This window comes from Odontomachus brunneus, unplaced genomic scaffold (assembly GCF_010583005.1).
Source record: "Odontomachus brunneus isolate Ranch 3 - 2012 unplaced genomic scaffold, Obru_v1 Obru_scaffold_015, whole genome shotgun sequence".
Lineage (NCBI taxonomy): Eukaryota > Metazoa > Arthropoda > Insecta > Hymenoptera > Formicidae > Odontomachus > Odontomachus brunneus.
The window spans coordinates 2,839,715-2,854,947 of NW_022639465.1; the positions used below are offsets into that span (position 1 = coordinate 2,839,715).

At 39.3% G+C, this 15,233-nt stretch overlaps 2 protein-coding genes across 6 annotated transcripts; one reads left to right on the forward strand and one right to left on the reverse strand.

The window, feature by feature from the left end:
- Positions 1-567: 567 nt before the first annotated feature.
- LOC116841443 (protein kinase C-binding protein 1) lies at positions 568-9,522 on the reverse strand. Of its 3 annotated transcripts, none has more exons than XM_032809368.1 (9): positions 9,371-9,522; positions 8,988-9,129; positions 8,812-8,914; positions 7,110-7,585; positions 6,222-6,555; positions 5,938-6,118; positions 3,617-5,599; positions 3,007-3,299; positions 568-1,811 (listed from the first exon to the last, which is right to left on the reverse strand). In XM_032809368.1, the coding sequence occupies exons 2-9, from the start codon at positions 9,062-9,064 to the stop codon at positions 1,686-1,688; spliced, it is 3,573 nt and encodes a 1,190-aa protein (XP_032665259.1). In that variant the 5' UTR covers positions 9,065-9,129; positions 9,371-9,522; the 3' UTR covers positions 568-1,685. The 3 variants fall into 3 exon arrangements, with proteins under 3 accessions (XP_032665259.1, XP_032665261.1, XP_032665260.1); XM_032809370.1 differs by having other exon boundaries at positions 2,945-3,299; XM_032809369.1 differs by having other exon boundaries at positions 8,988-9,126; positions 9,371-9,521.
- LOC116841444 (myotubularin-related protein 9) lies at positions 9,324-15,227 on the forward strand. Of its 3 annotated transcripts, none has more exons than XM_032809372.1 (8): positions 9,324-9,445; positions 10,298-10,420; positions 10,516-10,681; positions 11,679-11,971; positions 12,191-12,294; positions 12,491-12,795; positions 13,032-13,355; positions 13,452-15,227. In XM_032809372.1, the coding sequence occupies exons 3-8, from the start codon at positions 10,519-10,521 to the stop codon at positions 13,874-13,876; spliced, it is 1,614 nt and encodes a 537-aa protein (XP_032665263.1). In that variant the 5' UTR covers positions 9,324-9,445; positions 10,298-10,420; positions 10,516-10,518; the 3' UTR covers positions 13,877-15,227. The 3 variants fall into 3 exon arrangements, with proteins under 3 accessions (XP_032665263.1, XP_032665264.1, XP_032665262.1); XM_032809373.1 differs by having other exon boundaries at positions 9,353-9,466; XM_032809371.1 differs by lacking the exon at positions 9,324-9,445 and having other exon boundaries at positions 10,231-10,420.
- Positions 15,228-15,233: the final 6 nt, after the last annotated feature.

Consider the following 15,233-nt stretch of genomic DNA (forward strand, 5'->3'; position numbering starts at 1 on the left):
CCTTTTATTCCTTATAGAAATTTTGGGCATACATTTCCTCGTTCTCCTGATGTTATAAATCAAGATGACCGCAGCAAGCAATCAAGAACCCCTCGTAAGATCTTTATTCTGAATTCTTTATTTATCGATTAAAGTATCTCTAAATGTGGCTAAACTCTTGACTGGCTTTCAATCATATTTAGGCGTACTTTCATTGATAAAAGAGAATCTAAAATGAGAACTTGAGTGACAACGAAGACGATTTTCGAAATATCATACATTGTCTAGTCGCTTTTTTCCGAATAAATTTCATATAAAATATTTCCGATGAAGTGATTCGAGGAAATTATTCCTTTGTAAGGTTGCACTCCAAAACATCTTTTTCGAGGAAAATTTTACTCTTAAATTTATAGTTCGCGTTACATACACTATAAACTTAAGAGTTATATAAAATTGTCCTCGGAAAGGACGTTTTGGAATGCAACCTAGGTAGGTAAAGTTACATAAGTAGAGCGCTGACGATAAAAGCGCTGACGTGTCATACATCTTCCAATCGTCGAGAGCTGTAAGATGGTCGCACAGTTTCAATATCTTTGTTGACTGATTTTATTAATAAACGTATTGATATATTATTTGTTTGGATGGACTTATCGAATCATCGTCCTCTAATTATACATATTATTTTACTCACCTATAAATTTGCTAAGAGACAAAGAAAATAAATGTTTACATTTATCATATTTTACAAATACGCCAGTTGTCTTATCTAGAAATTGTGTGTGCCTTTCGTTGCAAAATTATCTTATTGGAAAAATAATTTTCATCTCTTACATTACGTTCTGAACAAATGTAACGTAAACAGAAAAGCTATACAAATTACTACGTAACTACGAAGTCGTACGTTAGGAAATTTGGGAAATAAACTAATTGTCGTTGAACACATTTACTATTAGTGTGAAACATGTATGATAAAGTGATCTTTTATGAGGAATCAATATCACGTACGCACTGAAAAAAAATACTTGAAAATTTATTTGTGGCATATATAAAGTTTATCTGGGAAGTAAAACTTATTTCTGCAAATTTTGTATCCTACAAATTTTCAAGTATTTTTTTCCCAATATGTGCAACGGTAATGATTTATTTTTTAGAACCTATTTTACACATTACATTACAAAAAAAAGGTAAAAAAAACTACTAGCTGATCTGTGGGGTCACTTACCCAAATAAACCATGATAACGAGTGTGTTAAATTACTATGAACGTGTCTATGAACTATCGTACTGTAAAAATACTCAGTGCCTGTTTAACGACGTACCTCGTATTAAATACTTACAGAAGTACAAGTTTACTAAAAAGAATAAGCTTAATCCAAACGTGTATTGCTACAAAATTGAGTCTATTTAATTATTTAGGGAGAATTTAATTATTTAAGGAACACCAATGACACATTACAAATTGCACATTTGAAGATGTACCTTCTCCTCTTCACAGAGGAAAGTGTTGACTATACATACATCTACCTTTCTTGACCGTAAGGATTAAACATATGGTGCAGTTCATATCAGAGTTTCTACGCAGATGCTCTTCACAGAAAGACGAAGTTTCCGCATTTTTTAACCGCGCCGTCCGAATATGCTTCCGATTTACGGTCATAAATAAAAAGGAAATGGAAGAAGTGGAAAAGGAAAAATGGGATGATTTGCTTAAAGTGAGTCTTGATTAGTCTTATCTTTTACGGTCGAAGTAGACCGTGATGATGAAATCCTGCTCAATTTTCTGCGTGGTAGAGCATATACTTTGCCAGACGGACCTTGCACGCTATTATCGTTCTGTAAAATAGAAGAAAATAGTTTCATATGATCGCAGTATCATAGTAAGGTACAACAAGGTGATACGATTATTTGCAAGAGCAAAAGTTTTACGAAAGTTTCGAAGCGTCCAGAGCGACAATAGTGTAAGTCAAGATTATGAATATCATGGATAAATACAATCAGTGCGTAAACTATTGAACATTGATCCGTGACAACGCGAGTTTTACGTATATGTTAGATCAGTGAACACCACATTGACACACATTCTTTCGTGATTGTTGCATTACATTACTGTTTGCACTATCAACCACTTGTGTAATGGACAATTTATCGACGATAACCAACAAAACAAACATAGTTTACAATTGTTTTGCACACTTTTAGGACTTTTAGGATTATTCATAATCGGATCTTATATTTATAAGATCGTCTTAAGTTTATCTCCAGATACTTCGTAGCCAATGAAACGATCAGAATAGTATCCGAAGATGAACTCAAGACGACATCAAGGAGTTTATTCATCTAAATCAAAATGCTTAAAATTATGCAAAAATGCAAAAACCTTTTATGCAATTTGTCTGCATTGTTTGTGAAAAATTTATAAATATGTTTAAAAAATGCTGAATATCGCAATTTTGCAAATATAATCTTCTGATCGAAGTAATATAGATGACCATTATTCCAGTGTAACTTGGCGCCCAATAGAAATATATATCTGGTGAATAAACTTCTTAAATATAAGATTCGGCTATAAATATCGGCTTTAGTTACGATTAGCTTTCGAAGTAGCTCATTGCTACTTGCTTTACTTTAGTACACTTCAAACGAAAGAATATCGTGACTATGATTTGTGTATTTTTTTTTTGTTACGGCTAATATTTAATTTCTAAATGACAAACAAGTAATCGCCAGGAAGAAAACAAATGCAAATGATAAAACTCGTGATTTCATAAACTTGCTTTTCGTTTTATCAGCGCGTCGTTTTATTTGATAATGTTAGCGTTTAATTTAATGTGTATCAATTAGATAAAAACGAGAATGCTTAACAGCGTGGAACCAAATAAACACGATTTACGCGATTGCGTGCGTGTGTTCTTACTCGGTACTCTCGAACTATTTCAAATTTCTGCCTCAACTTGGCTGGGACTTACACCAATCCACTCTAGGCCTTCCGTACGTCCGACGTCGCATTAAACACGAGTCTGGGCATCACCTGCACTTGCGAGTTCGCGTTCATGCTGGAACTGGATTTGACGATGGTTGTGAGTTGCTGTGAACACGTATGCATATGCGTTGACCAATGCAATTGTTGACAAGGATAGTCGCAGTACGCGGTGTTCCAGCAACAATAGAACAATGCCTCCTGCCCACACTTGGCGCACCATTGTTTTCGCTTCGTCTCCTCGATACACCGAATCTTGTCTTCCTCGACCTCCCGGCGCGCCTCTTGAATCGATCTTAGCTTCTCCGCCTCCAAACTCGCTCGCATCTCGCGCATCGTACGATCTGAAATTGACATCCTCTCTAAATTCCTACATTACTAATCTGGGAGCTAGTAATATCTGTTTCTATTCCCTCTTTCCCTATGAATATATTTCAATAAATATATTTCACACTCGTCGTTTATATACTTATTTCTTATTGTAGCAAATATAACAGCTATGTGAAAATAAATTCAAGATAAGTTCTAACAAAATGAAGAAGCGAATTTTCGGATGTGTTTAAAGAGAAAAAGAAAGGCTGTTCTCATCTCTTTCGACAATAAAAACGCTCAAAGGGACTCGAAAAGAATACTCCTACGAAACTACAGAACAAACTCGTACCAGCGTTGTGTTGCAGTTCAGCCATTTGTTGCTGATGCTGCCACTTCATATGCTCGATCTGCATACGCAGGAAGAATACAGTAGCCTGATAATTATCGGCGGTACTGTTTTCGCCATTATCGACAGTTTCAGCTTCAGCCGCCTCTTTATACGCTTCTTCCATCAACTGACCAATCCTACGCGCTAACTCTTGCGTGTTGTGATGCAGACGTGCGCTGATCGGTCCGGCTTCCGGCGGCAGCATCTGATAAGTTTTGGAGGATGTGCAGGAGGATTCGCTAAAGGATGCATTGGAGAAAGTATTGGACTTTGAGATGGAAACTTGAACTGGAAATTCAGCCGTGGTCGTCGTTAATGTGCGTGAATTGATTTGTGCATCATCACTCGATTTATTCGGGAAACTTTTCTTGGCCTTGCTCTCTTTTTTTTGCGGCGGACTGTCGTGCGTGTCCTTCGCTTCTCGTTGGACCGCCACTAACGTATCCTTGTTCTCCAGATAATCCGTTGCAGCCTTCTGCTTCGCAGCTTCCGGCGCTGTGTCCTTGTTCACGACAAGAAGCAATACAGACTTTGGATCTTTGGAGGGTACGAAAGATACAGAAGATTGAGGATCTGTCGACTGTATGATGGGACGAGGCTCAATTCTAGGGAGATTTTTAATAATCGATGCCGCAGACTGCGACAACGTTACATCAATTTCCGAGATCTTCTTGCTGCTCGCTGAGTTCTTTGCCTTGCTGCCCAACGACAACCTTTTGGTAGCTGGTCCACTTGCATTTGGCATAGTTAGTCGGTTATTTTCCTTGCTTACGGAGATGGACTTGAGCGCTTTCTCCGCATTCAGTTTGTCGACCATTTGCTTCTTCGGCTTATACGATTTGGCCGTATCGCTTTTGGCGTTTTTTTGCGTTGACTTTGGCGTATTCGGAGAGGCTTCCCATTTAGCGGCGTTTTTTGGGACGCTTTTCTTCCGCACTCGCATCATATTAAGCGACTTGCGAGGCGATATGGATGGCTGCTCCGTTACCGGCTTTTTTTCGTTTTTCTCTTCCTGCGAATTACTTTTGTCCGCTGTAGTCTTATCAGGGCTAAGTGCATTGTCGTTCTCATTGCTTTTCACTACTGGCGTCTTAGTTCTCTTCGCTCCGCTCTCTGCAATTTTGTTTTGAGCAACTTTTCCGATCTCTTGGTTTACTTTCTCATTTAACTCACTGTGATTATCGTTTAAATTACTCTGCGAGTTCGGTGTAACCTTAGCGTCAAAATCTAATTTTTGTACTTTTCGCTCTCTAACGTCGTTCTCCTTTTCCTGATTATCACCGTTAATATTTTCTTTCGAAGCGTTTGGTTCCCCGTTATCGTCGTTAACTGATTCGTCATGTTGCAATTTGTCCTTGTGCAGACTTCGTTTTCTCGGTGGAATTTTCTTCTTCGACTCAGGAGATACGGAGTTTATCAAACGATTTTCAGGATCTGTAGGATTGTAATTCGGCAACAGTAGCGTTATTTGCATCGGATCGTTTGGATTGTACTGCACCTTGGGCGGTGCAAACTTGAACTGGCCGAATATGAGCTCGAGCTTTCGACAGTGACGTGTAATCTCGCGCACACATTCGTCCATTTCTGATTTTCTTTTGCGTGATGACGGTGTTGGTGGTTCCTCGGAATACAAATAGATATCCTTCGGAGCTACCCAGGCACGAGCATGTTCCCCAAAGAAGCGCACATCAACGAAACCTTGCGAGTTTACACGCGGCATTGCTTTTGCCGGCCAAAATGGAAATCCTTTCAACTTAGCCCAAACGAGTGGATGTGGTCGACGACAAGGCTCGATGAACCAGGTTGGTTGGGTTCGGGGCAAATTTCGGCTGTGCGCATAGCAATCGGGACACGCTTCAATTTCCGAAATATCAGAACGTGCACATTTGATAATCTGCTTCGCGGTGTTTGTTAATTTTGAAACATCCGCATAAACTCCGCCGCCTGGAAATATTAGCAGATATTAGAATGTAATGCAATTTTTATTTATACAGAATTTACACTAAGTCAAACTTTTCAACGCAAGAAGCAAATATTTCTTATCCTGAACCTATTTTATTTATCTCAGCATCCTAAACATATATCTATACAGAAAAAATTAACCAGTTGCCCATTAGATAATATCAAACCCATATCACTCACAGATTAGTCTCTATCGCAACATATTTTCTACGAATACACTTTATACAACATATGCTATAATCAATTTGAAGATGAGAAAACGAGTCATACATGATTAACCTGATAGATCATCAATAAAAATATACAGCGAAGTCACGTACACGTATTAAAAACGATGCAATTGTGTTGAATCCACTTGGCATCGGCCATAAACGCATCCGTGCTGCCGTAGAGCTTAGACCGCACATTGGACTCCAAGAGGCTCAAGTCCATCGGCTTGATGACGTAATTCAAATAATTCGGCACTTCCACAAGATTCACGGGCTTGCAGAACGGTTCGGACTACGATAGAATGTAACGTAATATACACGAAATAAATATACTATATGATACTCTATGTAACACAAGCATTTAAAGTAACGTAATGCAAGAGACAGACACTTACACCTGGATATTCGCGCAACCTCTCGACCACATTCTTAAGTAAGACGCACAGCTGCTCGACAGACAACTGCGCCATGGCAGATGAACGTGTCTCGGCGTTTTCTGCCGTCAAGATGGTCACACACTCTCCGCATATCCATTTCTGCGAGGATGGCGGCATGCCGCCTATGCATTTACGATGCCATGAACGAGGACAGGCGGTGCAATAAACATCTACTGTCTCTTTATGACATCGCCAGCAGAATTTGTCGTTTGTATTCTTGGTTGTATTCTTTTTTCTCTTGCTTCTCGTGCCGCTCTCTTCCACGGGAGAATCTATCGGCGACATGCTGGAACTGTTAATACGCTCTTTATACAATGCTGCATGCATATTTATAGTGAATGTGTGACCCAGACAACCGAAACTGTAGACGCAAATTTTACGCAGTATCTGCTGCTGTAAATTTTGTTGGCAGCAGATATAAAACAAGATCTGCTAGCAGGATATAGGTAGATTGACGGTAAAAATTGAGTAGGATCTGTCTTTCCGTTACAATTTAAATATCTCAATGGAATATACTTGCGGGTCTTGCTCAATTTCTATCGCCAATCTACTGTCAAGTCATGTCAGCAAGTTCTATCGTTAGAATACAAAGTTTAATGTAGACACGAATTTCTATGGATCAATTACAATAATGGACTACAATATTGGCCACATTCAACAACCTTAACCTTAATTTTGGCTGAATTTAAGAGCATATACCAGTCAGAATCACGAATTTGACAACTGTTGCAAAGCAACTTTCGTTACCGAACGCAGTTATTCTAATACCAATATATGCTGCCGATATGCTGCCAATCTGACAGCATATTGTTAATATTTTGCTTATTAGAGATATATTATACTTGCCTTTGGCTCTTCCGTTTTCGTTTTAAAGGACCTCCATCTTTCACCAAGTCTTTGTCCTCATTATTAAGATCCTTCGTATTTACATCCTGGGGATGTGGTGACATGGCTATGTTTTCCGTCTCTTGCTGTTTTATTTCCTCTTTTACATCTTGTTCCTGATTTTCTTTCTTATCATCCTGTTCATTCTTATCAGTTACTAGTGACCTTAAATTATGCTTGTTTTTATCTTCTATATTAACAGTATCTTTCTTCTCTTCTGTTGTATTGTTCTGTTCTAAAATTGGATCTTTCTTGTCTTCCACTTTAACAGCTTCCACGTTATTCAGCTCATTGTCCTCATTGATCGATGGAGTAATTGGTGATTTGGTCTGATCTATTTTCAACTCAGATACATCTGTCACTGACTCAGATATATCTGTTACTGAGGACTTCATGGAATCTTCAGCTGGTTCATTGGACGCCATTTTATTTGTTACCTTTAGCACAAAGTATCTGTTTCAGTCTACATACATCTAACATGATTAATATTTCAAAATGATGAATAATGGTGGACAAACATTGAAAGAGAAAAATATTGGCATAGATGCATGTGTCTAATCCAAATTCATACATATTACTTATTTATGCAATCGTATATATCAATAGTGTATATCTTGTATAACAGCCAAAGTAATGAACTACTTAAACATGTTATATACAGGCAATATATTTATATTATTAATATTTACATACAGAAGATAAGCAATGACAGCATTATCTCTTAAATTTCCTGCCTATAAAATTTTCCAGAATAATACTTGCTATAATAGTTAATATTATATATATATATATATATATATATATATATATATATATATATATATATATATATCTAGAATATATATACACACATAGAATGGATTGAGATAGACACAAAGTTCTATATCATTTTGCGATACGGTAGATGAGTAGTGACAATATGTGCTATTGTGTACTTGTACATTAGATCAAATTAAAGAAAAAAGCCCTTTATCATTTTGCAAATAACTACATGGACTTATAGTTATTAATGAAAGAAAATTGTTATATGATTATGGTCAATAATGCACAAATCTTCTTTAATTAACATTTAAAAACCTACGTGGTCATTTGCAAAATAGTAAGGGACTTTTTTGTTCAGTTTGACCAGTTGTTCCAATTTCTTGATAATTTAACTAATAGTTAAATCTCTCTTTGTTTAAATTGAAGGAAAAGCAAAGATAAACATGTGATTTAACTATCAGTTAACTTACCAAGAAGTTGGAACAATTAGTCCCTAATGTATAAGTATACAATAGCAAACAGCGCTGCTACAGCTCATCTGCTATATCGCGCATGATTGTTCAATCTTCTTTAATTAATATCTCGAGATTTATTACGAGTATCGCAAAACAGTATGGAATTTTCATGTTCACCTCAATTTGTTCTAGATTCCTATAAAAATTGCGGAGGAGAGTCTGGGACACCCTGTCTATATATATGTGTGTGTATGTATATATATAATATTTCATTAAGAAGACTATATTATATATCCAGAAAGGTCTGCGACACGCCGTTGCAGAACATTATTAACATTCCCACAGTGGTTATCGCTCTCCTAGAATCGCCGCTACTTGTGCAAGCATACAGGTATACGCGAGCTATCGATGGTGACGAGCATAAACAGCAGCAACAGCAGCATTACCTTGTGAAGAAATCCACGTATGATGCACTTGTGTGCCTTATTAGACAGAGCGGAACGACGCCTCAGAACATTCTTGATCCGCGACCGCGTGTCCTCTGTAGTTCTAACAGATCACCAATGTTAATAAATACTAAACGACAGAACTGACGCGCGGATAACGAAATGGTATCACCTACTCGCACGACTTCACGTCTAAAAGCCTCGCTCCTCCTCTTCGTACGATGCTAGCCTTGCCCGCCACCGGTGGCGCCATCTCTCCGCGATATCCCTCACGACGTAGTGATCACGTAATGCTCTGCTTCGCTGGTTTCTTGACTGCTGATAAAAAGAAAATAGGAGAAAGTCTTGATTGTAAACATTGCAATTCAACGATATCTGTATAACGATTGTAATTTGCAAACATCAATTCGCAAATTCATTATAATCGACTCTTCCTCTCTTCAGCCGCGCTTCCTTTCAACGCTTTCTCTTCTTTCCCTCCTAATACATCAATTTTTTTCCCATGTATAGAGAAAGTTCCACGTGGCGTGGCTGAAGAGAGAACGGATCTATCGCTTACTATTTCTAGAAATAACGTCGCTTCGCGCCTATTCTGGTCAGCGTAGGAGAAACTTCTGCGACGACACGTTCTACGGTAGGCGTGACAAGAGATGAGGTTAGACCCACTTCCGTTGTTCGCTGCACACTTCTCTGTTTCGTTCCTTCCTGTGGAAAGTGATAACGATCTGGTTGTCGCAAGGTCTTTCATCCTTGGAGACGTCGTGCGACACGCGAAGACTCGTTCCGACTGCCAAAATCCGTTCCGGTTACCCTTCGCGAGGCTCTTGCTGTGTTCTATTTGGTCGTAGCGACTTATATTTATCTGCGTGTAAATTGTGTAAACTAGTTCTCTGCTATCGATACCGTAATGTCGAACGACGTAATGTGACAGGCCGCTTCCTTATGAGTTAACATAACAAATCGACAGTTTGTTATCACACATTTCGCCTCTGTTTGATAGGTTATGTGATCCCGATCACGTGGTGCATGAACCATAACCGCCCTCTCTCTTTCCACCCCCGCACCGTCTCGTCACAGTGCTGTTACGAAGGATATCGCAACAGAGATGGTGTGGACGAACGGCGAATTATGGATCGTATAGATAGTAAACACTCGTACAACAGCTGTAACTTTATCTAGTCCGATCGAGATTAGTGAGAAATATCGCGGATGAGACTGTCGCGCGATCAAGATTACTCAACAAAGAATAGTTGATATCGCGGAGGGATCTTCTAATAGGCATTTCTAAGACGAAAATATGCCTCGGGTACCACGTCATGACAGTGCTCGCTTAGGTTATGTTGTGCTGTCAAAGTGTTCGTAAAGTTTCGCGAAAAATCTCTCGTGTTTTACGTATCCACATATCTGTGCACACTCCTAACTGCTCTAAGGAGCAATCGAACCTGCGATGGGCGATCATATCGGCGATAACATATTAATTCCGCAGGTCGATAATGTAGTGTTAATTGACAAAAGCGATGGCAGCAACAAGAGCCTGGATGGGACACTGTGCATCAGTGGCCACCATCTCATTTTGTCTTCTAGACAAAACGATGGTCAGGAACTCTGGGTAAGCACGTTCGTGCGCGTTCCGACATGTGCACTGAACGACATTGCGTTGATTGGCAATTTTATCTTTCTTTGAATTTGGCCTTTCTTCGGCAGCTGATGAACCGGAACATTGATGTTGTGGAGAAGAGGTTGAATACTCAGAGCACTGGTGGTAGCATAATACTGAAGTGTAAAGACTTTCAGGTCCTTCAGTTTGACATTAATTCCACCAATGACTTAACTAATGCTGTATTATCCATCGAAAAGCTGATATCGCTTGGTAAATTGATGGTTATTTTAATATGATTTGACAATGCATGAATAATTTTTGCTTCTCCTGGTCCCTCGCCGCGCAATTCTTGATTGATGACGTCTGAAGTGAGGATATGTATGTCCAACATTCCTGCAAAGTATGTCAAAATAAAAAGATATACTCAAAAAAAATGACACTTGAAATTGATTAAGTAGACCATTAAAATACTTTTAACGCATTTCTCTCGCTCTAACAATCGATAAATAATCGTAAAATAAACGTGACATACGACTTTCTAACCTACCTATATTTACTCATTATTTCGTCACGTTAATTTTATGGTTATTTATTGATTGTTAGAGCAAAAGGAAGGAGTATTTTTGAGGTGTGCTTAATCGTTCGCAAATGTCATTTTTTATATATCTTTTTATTTCGACGTACTTTACAGGAATATTAGGCATGGATTTCCTCGCTTTTCTGACGTCATAAATCAAGATCTCGCCGCGGCGAGGCCAGAGGTTATATTCTTGACGTCTATTCGGACGCTAAGTAGGCCTTTTTTTTTTACTTTAACTTCTATTTTTCTTATACAAGCGTTCTGTATAATGTTGTTTAGCTTAAGAATCAAAAAGGTTTACTTAGCATAGGAATACTTAGCATTCGAATACTCGTCAAGAATACAATCCCTGATCTCTCGCCGCGGCCATCTTGATTTATGAAGAAGGCCAGGGCCCGTATTCTTGAAATTTTTGCGTATATACACGTAAGTTTCATTGCGCAGCTATTTTACGATGTAATTATATCTGCACAAAGAAACTTACGTATACGCAAAACTTTTAAGAATATAGGCCTAGAAGTGAAGAAATGCATGCCCAAAATTTCCGCAAAGTCTGCAAAGTAAGAGACTTAACTTCGATTCATTCTTAAGTGACTAATAATATAATAACAAGTATAATAATAAATAATACAAAAATAATAAATTCTGCTTCCTCTCTCTCTCTCTTTCTCTCTCTTTTCCTTACAGATCAGACTCTACAATACCCGTTCTTCTTTCGACCACAGGCCACCAACAACACCATGGTGCAAATAGAGGATGGGTGGACGGCGTTCGCGCCTGTCTCCGAGTGGTCTATATTATTGGCGACACATGCAGACGAATGGCGTATCAGTTACTTAAACAGAGATTACAAAGTTTGCAACTCGTATCCGTCGGCGCTTATAGTGCCGCGTCAGATAGACGACAAAGTTATAATAGCTTCCGCTATCTTCAGAGACGGTGGCAGGTTCCCCGTTTTATGCTACAGATACGAGGGCGGGGTATGTAGTGAGTGGCACGGTCGTAACTAACGATTGACGAGTTTTGTTTGAATTCTCCCATTGGACACATACAGAACTGAATACATTTTGAAACTCACACAAAACCTACTCGTCAATCTTTTCGTCCACAACTACACACACACACACACACACACACACACACATTACGAGAATTATTGATGTAACATTTATTATTGGAGTCCTCGCAATCAATTACAGAGCATACTGTTGAGGAGCAGCCAGCCATTGTGTGGTGCTACTGGTAAAAGGTGCAAAGAAGACGAGAGACTGTTGAATGCGGTTCTAGGACCCGGAAGACGTGGGTATGTGTGTGATACATATTTCGTGTTTATCAGTTGCGACAGTTGTTAGATCTATTCTTTTTAGCTGAATTAGATTACATTCTTTGTCTTTATAGTGAAACTAGTATATAATCTAGCTTTGAAGGGAAAAGGAACCAAGTTCCAATGCGGCAGCAGTTCAGTTGACAAGAACAAGCCTGTTGCATCCTATTCACAGGTACATAGTGGACACCAGATCGGTTAATCAGACGATAAGTGCCAAGGCCCGGGGCGGAGGCACGGAGATGGACACGGCTTACCCGCAGTGGCGTAAAGTACACAAGTCGATTCCACGGCCGCACGATTTGGCAGACAGTTTCTTCAAGTTGATAGAGGCTTGCAGCGACATAAGTAGCTCCACTTCGCAATGGCTGTCGAGACTGGACAACAGCGGCTGGCTGTCCGCTGTGCAAAGCGCTCTAGATGCCGCCTGCGTTACCGCACAATGCTTGCATCAAGAAGTCGCGGCTGTGTTAGTGCACGGTACGTATACATCAAGACTGCGTTCGCGCTTCGGACGCTTTCATCCTAAAAGCGCCCAAAGCGAACGCAGTCCAAGTATTTCAATCAATTTAAATTGTTCGAGGAGTTATACGAGATGAGATAGGAAATTCGCACGTTACTAATGAGAATCTACGCGAAAGTATTCGACTCGAGTGTATGTGATCTTCTTCGCGCAATTACATCGTAACGGTATCGAGGATAATTCTGAATTGCAGGCGGTGCAGGCAGGGATTCTACATTAGTGGTAACCAGTTTGGCCCAAGCGATATTGAATCCCGATTGCCGGACGGTACGGGGGCTTCAGGCGCTCATAGAACGCGAGTGGCTTCAAGCGGGTCATCAGTTTTTCAGTCGGACTCGTTCCGGGGCGTATCAGCCGTCGCACTCGCAGAATCCGACGCACGCTCCGACTTTCCTTCTCTTCCTGGACTGTCTGTATCAGCTACATCACCAATTTCAATTTAGCTTCGAGTACACGGTGAATCTGCTCATCGAATTGTACAAGCACGCCTATTCCTCGAACTACGGTACATTCTTAGGTATGTAAAATATTGTAAATCCTGGGAGACGTATATCATCAAGCAAGTTGCTGCTATACCTGTGTCGTCTATTTATTGTTGCGTGTGTTTCTTCAGGCGATTCGGAAGCAGAGAGAATCAAATTACGGTTGTCTGAACGAACGTACAGTTTGTGGTCGTATATGAACCAGCCAGACATCCTGGAGCAATGGATAAACCCCTTGTACGAGCCAAATCCAGGAGTGATTTGGCCGAGCGTCGCACCCGTCAGTATACAGCTGTGGCGAGAACTCTACCTCGTGCATACAAGCGCCGCTCCGTGGAACGGCTTGCTCGTCTATGCTAAGCAGATCAAGCAAAATCACACGGCGGTACGCAAAGTGGCCGGACAGCTGCAGGCTCAAATTAAACAAGCCTTGGAAGAAATTCGATCGAATCCGGACATGTCGCAGGATGCGGACGCTCAAGAAGAGGAGGAACATGAAGAAGAAGGTGGCTATCCGTGTATAGCGCAATTGAGTCTGGGCTCGCAGAGCACTTGATACAGATTTTAGCAACTGAAGGAGAACTATTGAATTTGATCTCGTCGATGCGTCTTCGATCACGATACCAAGCGTGCGCTTGTGAAGATCGGTGGTTTTCGCGAACCTCATTTTTATCTGCCATGAAGCACGCGCGTTAGATTCCTAATGTAATAATCTTGATATCTCTGTGATTAAGGCTTCTGATTCCTTGCCGCGACCGACTTATGCTGTCTCTTATCTTGTTTTATGTTGTCCGAAATAAGGAAATACGTTAAGAATTTTTGCACATAATTTTTGCAAATATGTTAAAATAGAATAATATATTTACAAAATGATGCAACCGATCGAACAGACCTTAAAATAATCCGAATGTTTTCTTTTTACGCTTCAACAATCAATAAAAGGTAAATCAATAAATCGTAAAATTAACGCGACATAATCATGAGAAAAAATAGATTAAAAAGGAAGGTTAGATATCATTTATTTCACGATTATTTATTGATTGTTCCGATAAAAGGAAAGTGTTCGGACTATTTTACAAATCCGCTCAATCGGAATTGCGTCATTTTATATATATGTGTGTGGATACATTTTTTATTCCAACATTTTGCAAGAATTTTGCAAGAATTTAGTGTGTATTTTTTCGCAACTGACGTCATCAATCACGGGTTCCGCGGCGAGGAACCAAAAGCCTTAAGGTCCGCTTGTACCAACAGAGTTGTGAGCTAATAGTTAAGTCGTACGTCTGTTTTGTTTATTTTGAAAGGAAGATAAAGACCCAGACAGCACAAGGTCTCCTGAGGACGAAGAAATGTCCTCAGGACTTCCTCAGGATGTCCTCTGGATATCCCCTGGACATCCGTGCTATTAGGGGATGGACATATAATTTAACTATTAGCTTACCACTCTGCTGGTGTAATCGAGCCTAAAACTTCTATAGTCACGGAGCAGATTATTTGTATTGATATATATTTGAATACTTTATATGTATGTGTGTGTGCGTGTGTGGGAAGGGAAATATCTTTGTCAAATTCGTCTTGCACGGTTTCATGTTGAAAGCATCGTTTTATCTTCTTTCGATATATAATGAACAATAAAGATAGAGTAATGCTTTCAGTACGAAAGTGTGCAAGATGAACTCAGTTTTTGTTTAGTCAGTCCAACTATATACATCACATGAACTCCCTTCGTCTAAATAGTAAAACATCAAGATGTTAAACGATTCAAACGATTCAGATGAGATATGAATTGTGATATTTTTTATTTCACAGTTGGTACATGACTTGTACATTCAACGTAGTCAGCACAGGCGTATATATATATATATATATATATATATATATATATATATATATATATATATATATATATATAT

Excerpts from the sequence above, each read along its gene's own strand:
- LOC116841443 (XM_032809368.1), bottom strand. The coding sequence starts at position 9,064 with ATGGCGCCACCGGTGGCGGGCAAGGCTAGCATCGTACGAAGAGGAGGA. Across the intron at positions 7,586-8,811 it reads TACGTGGATTTCTTCACAAG|GTAACAAATAAAATGGCGTC; the intron begins GTAATGCTGCTG and ends TTTGTGCTAAAG. Across the intron at positions 6,119-6,221 it reads GGTTGCGCGAATATCCAGGT|TCCGAACCGTTCTGCAAGCC; the intron begins GTAAGTGTCTGT and ends ATTCTATCGTAG.
- LOC116841444 (XM_032809371.1), top strand. The coding sequence starts at position 10,259 with ATGGGCGATCATATCGGCGATAACATATTAATTCCGCAGGTCGATAAT. Across the intron at positions 10,682-11,678 it reads CGAAAAGCTGATATCGCTTG|ATCAGACTCTACAATACCCG; the intron begins GTAAATTGATGG and ends TTTTCCTTACAG. Across the intron at positions 12,295-12,490 it reads CTAGGACCCGGAAGACGTGG|GTACATAGTGGACACCAGAT; the intron begins GTATGTGTGTGA and ends TCCTATTCACAG.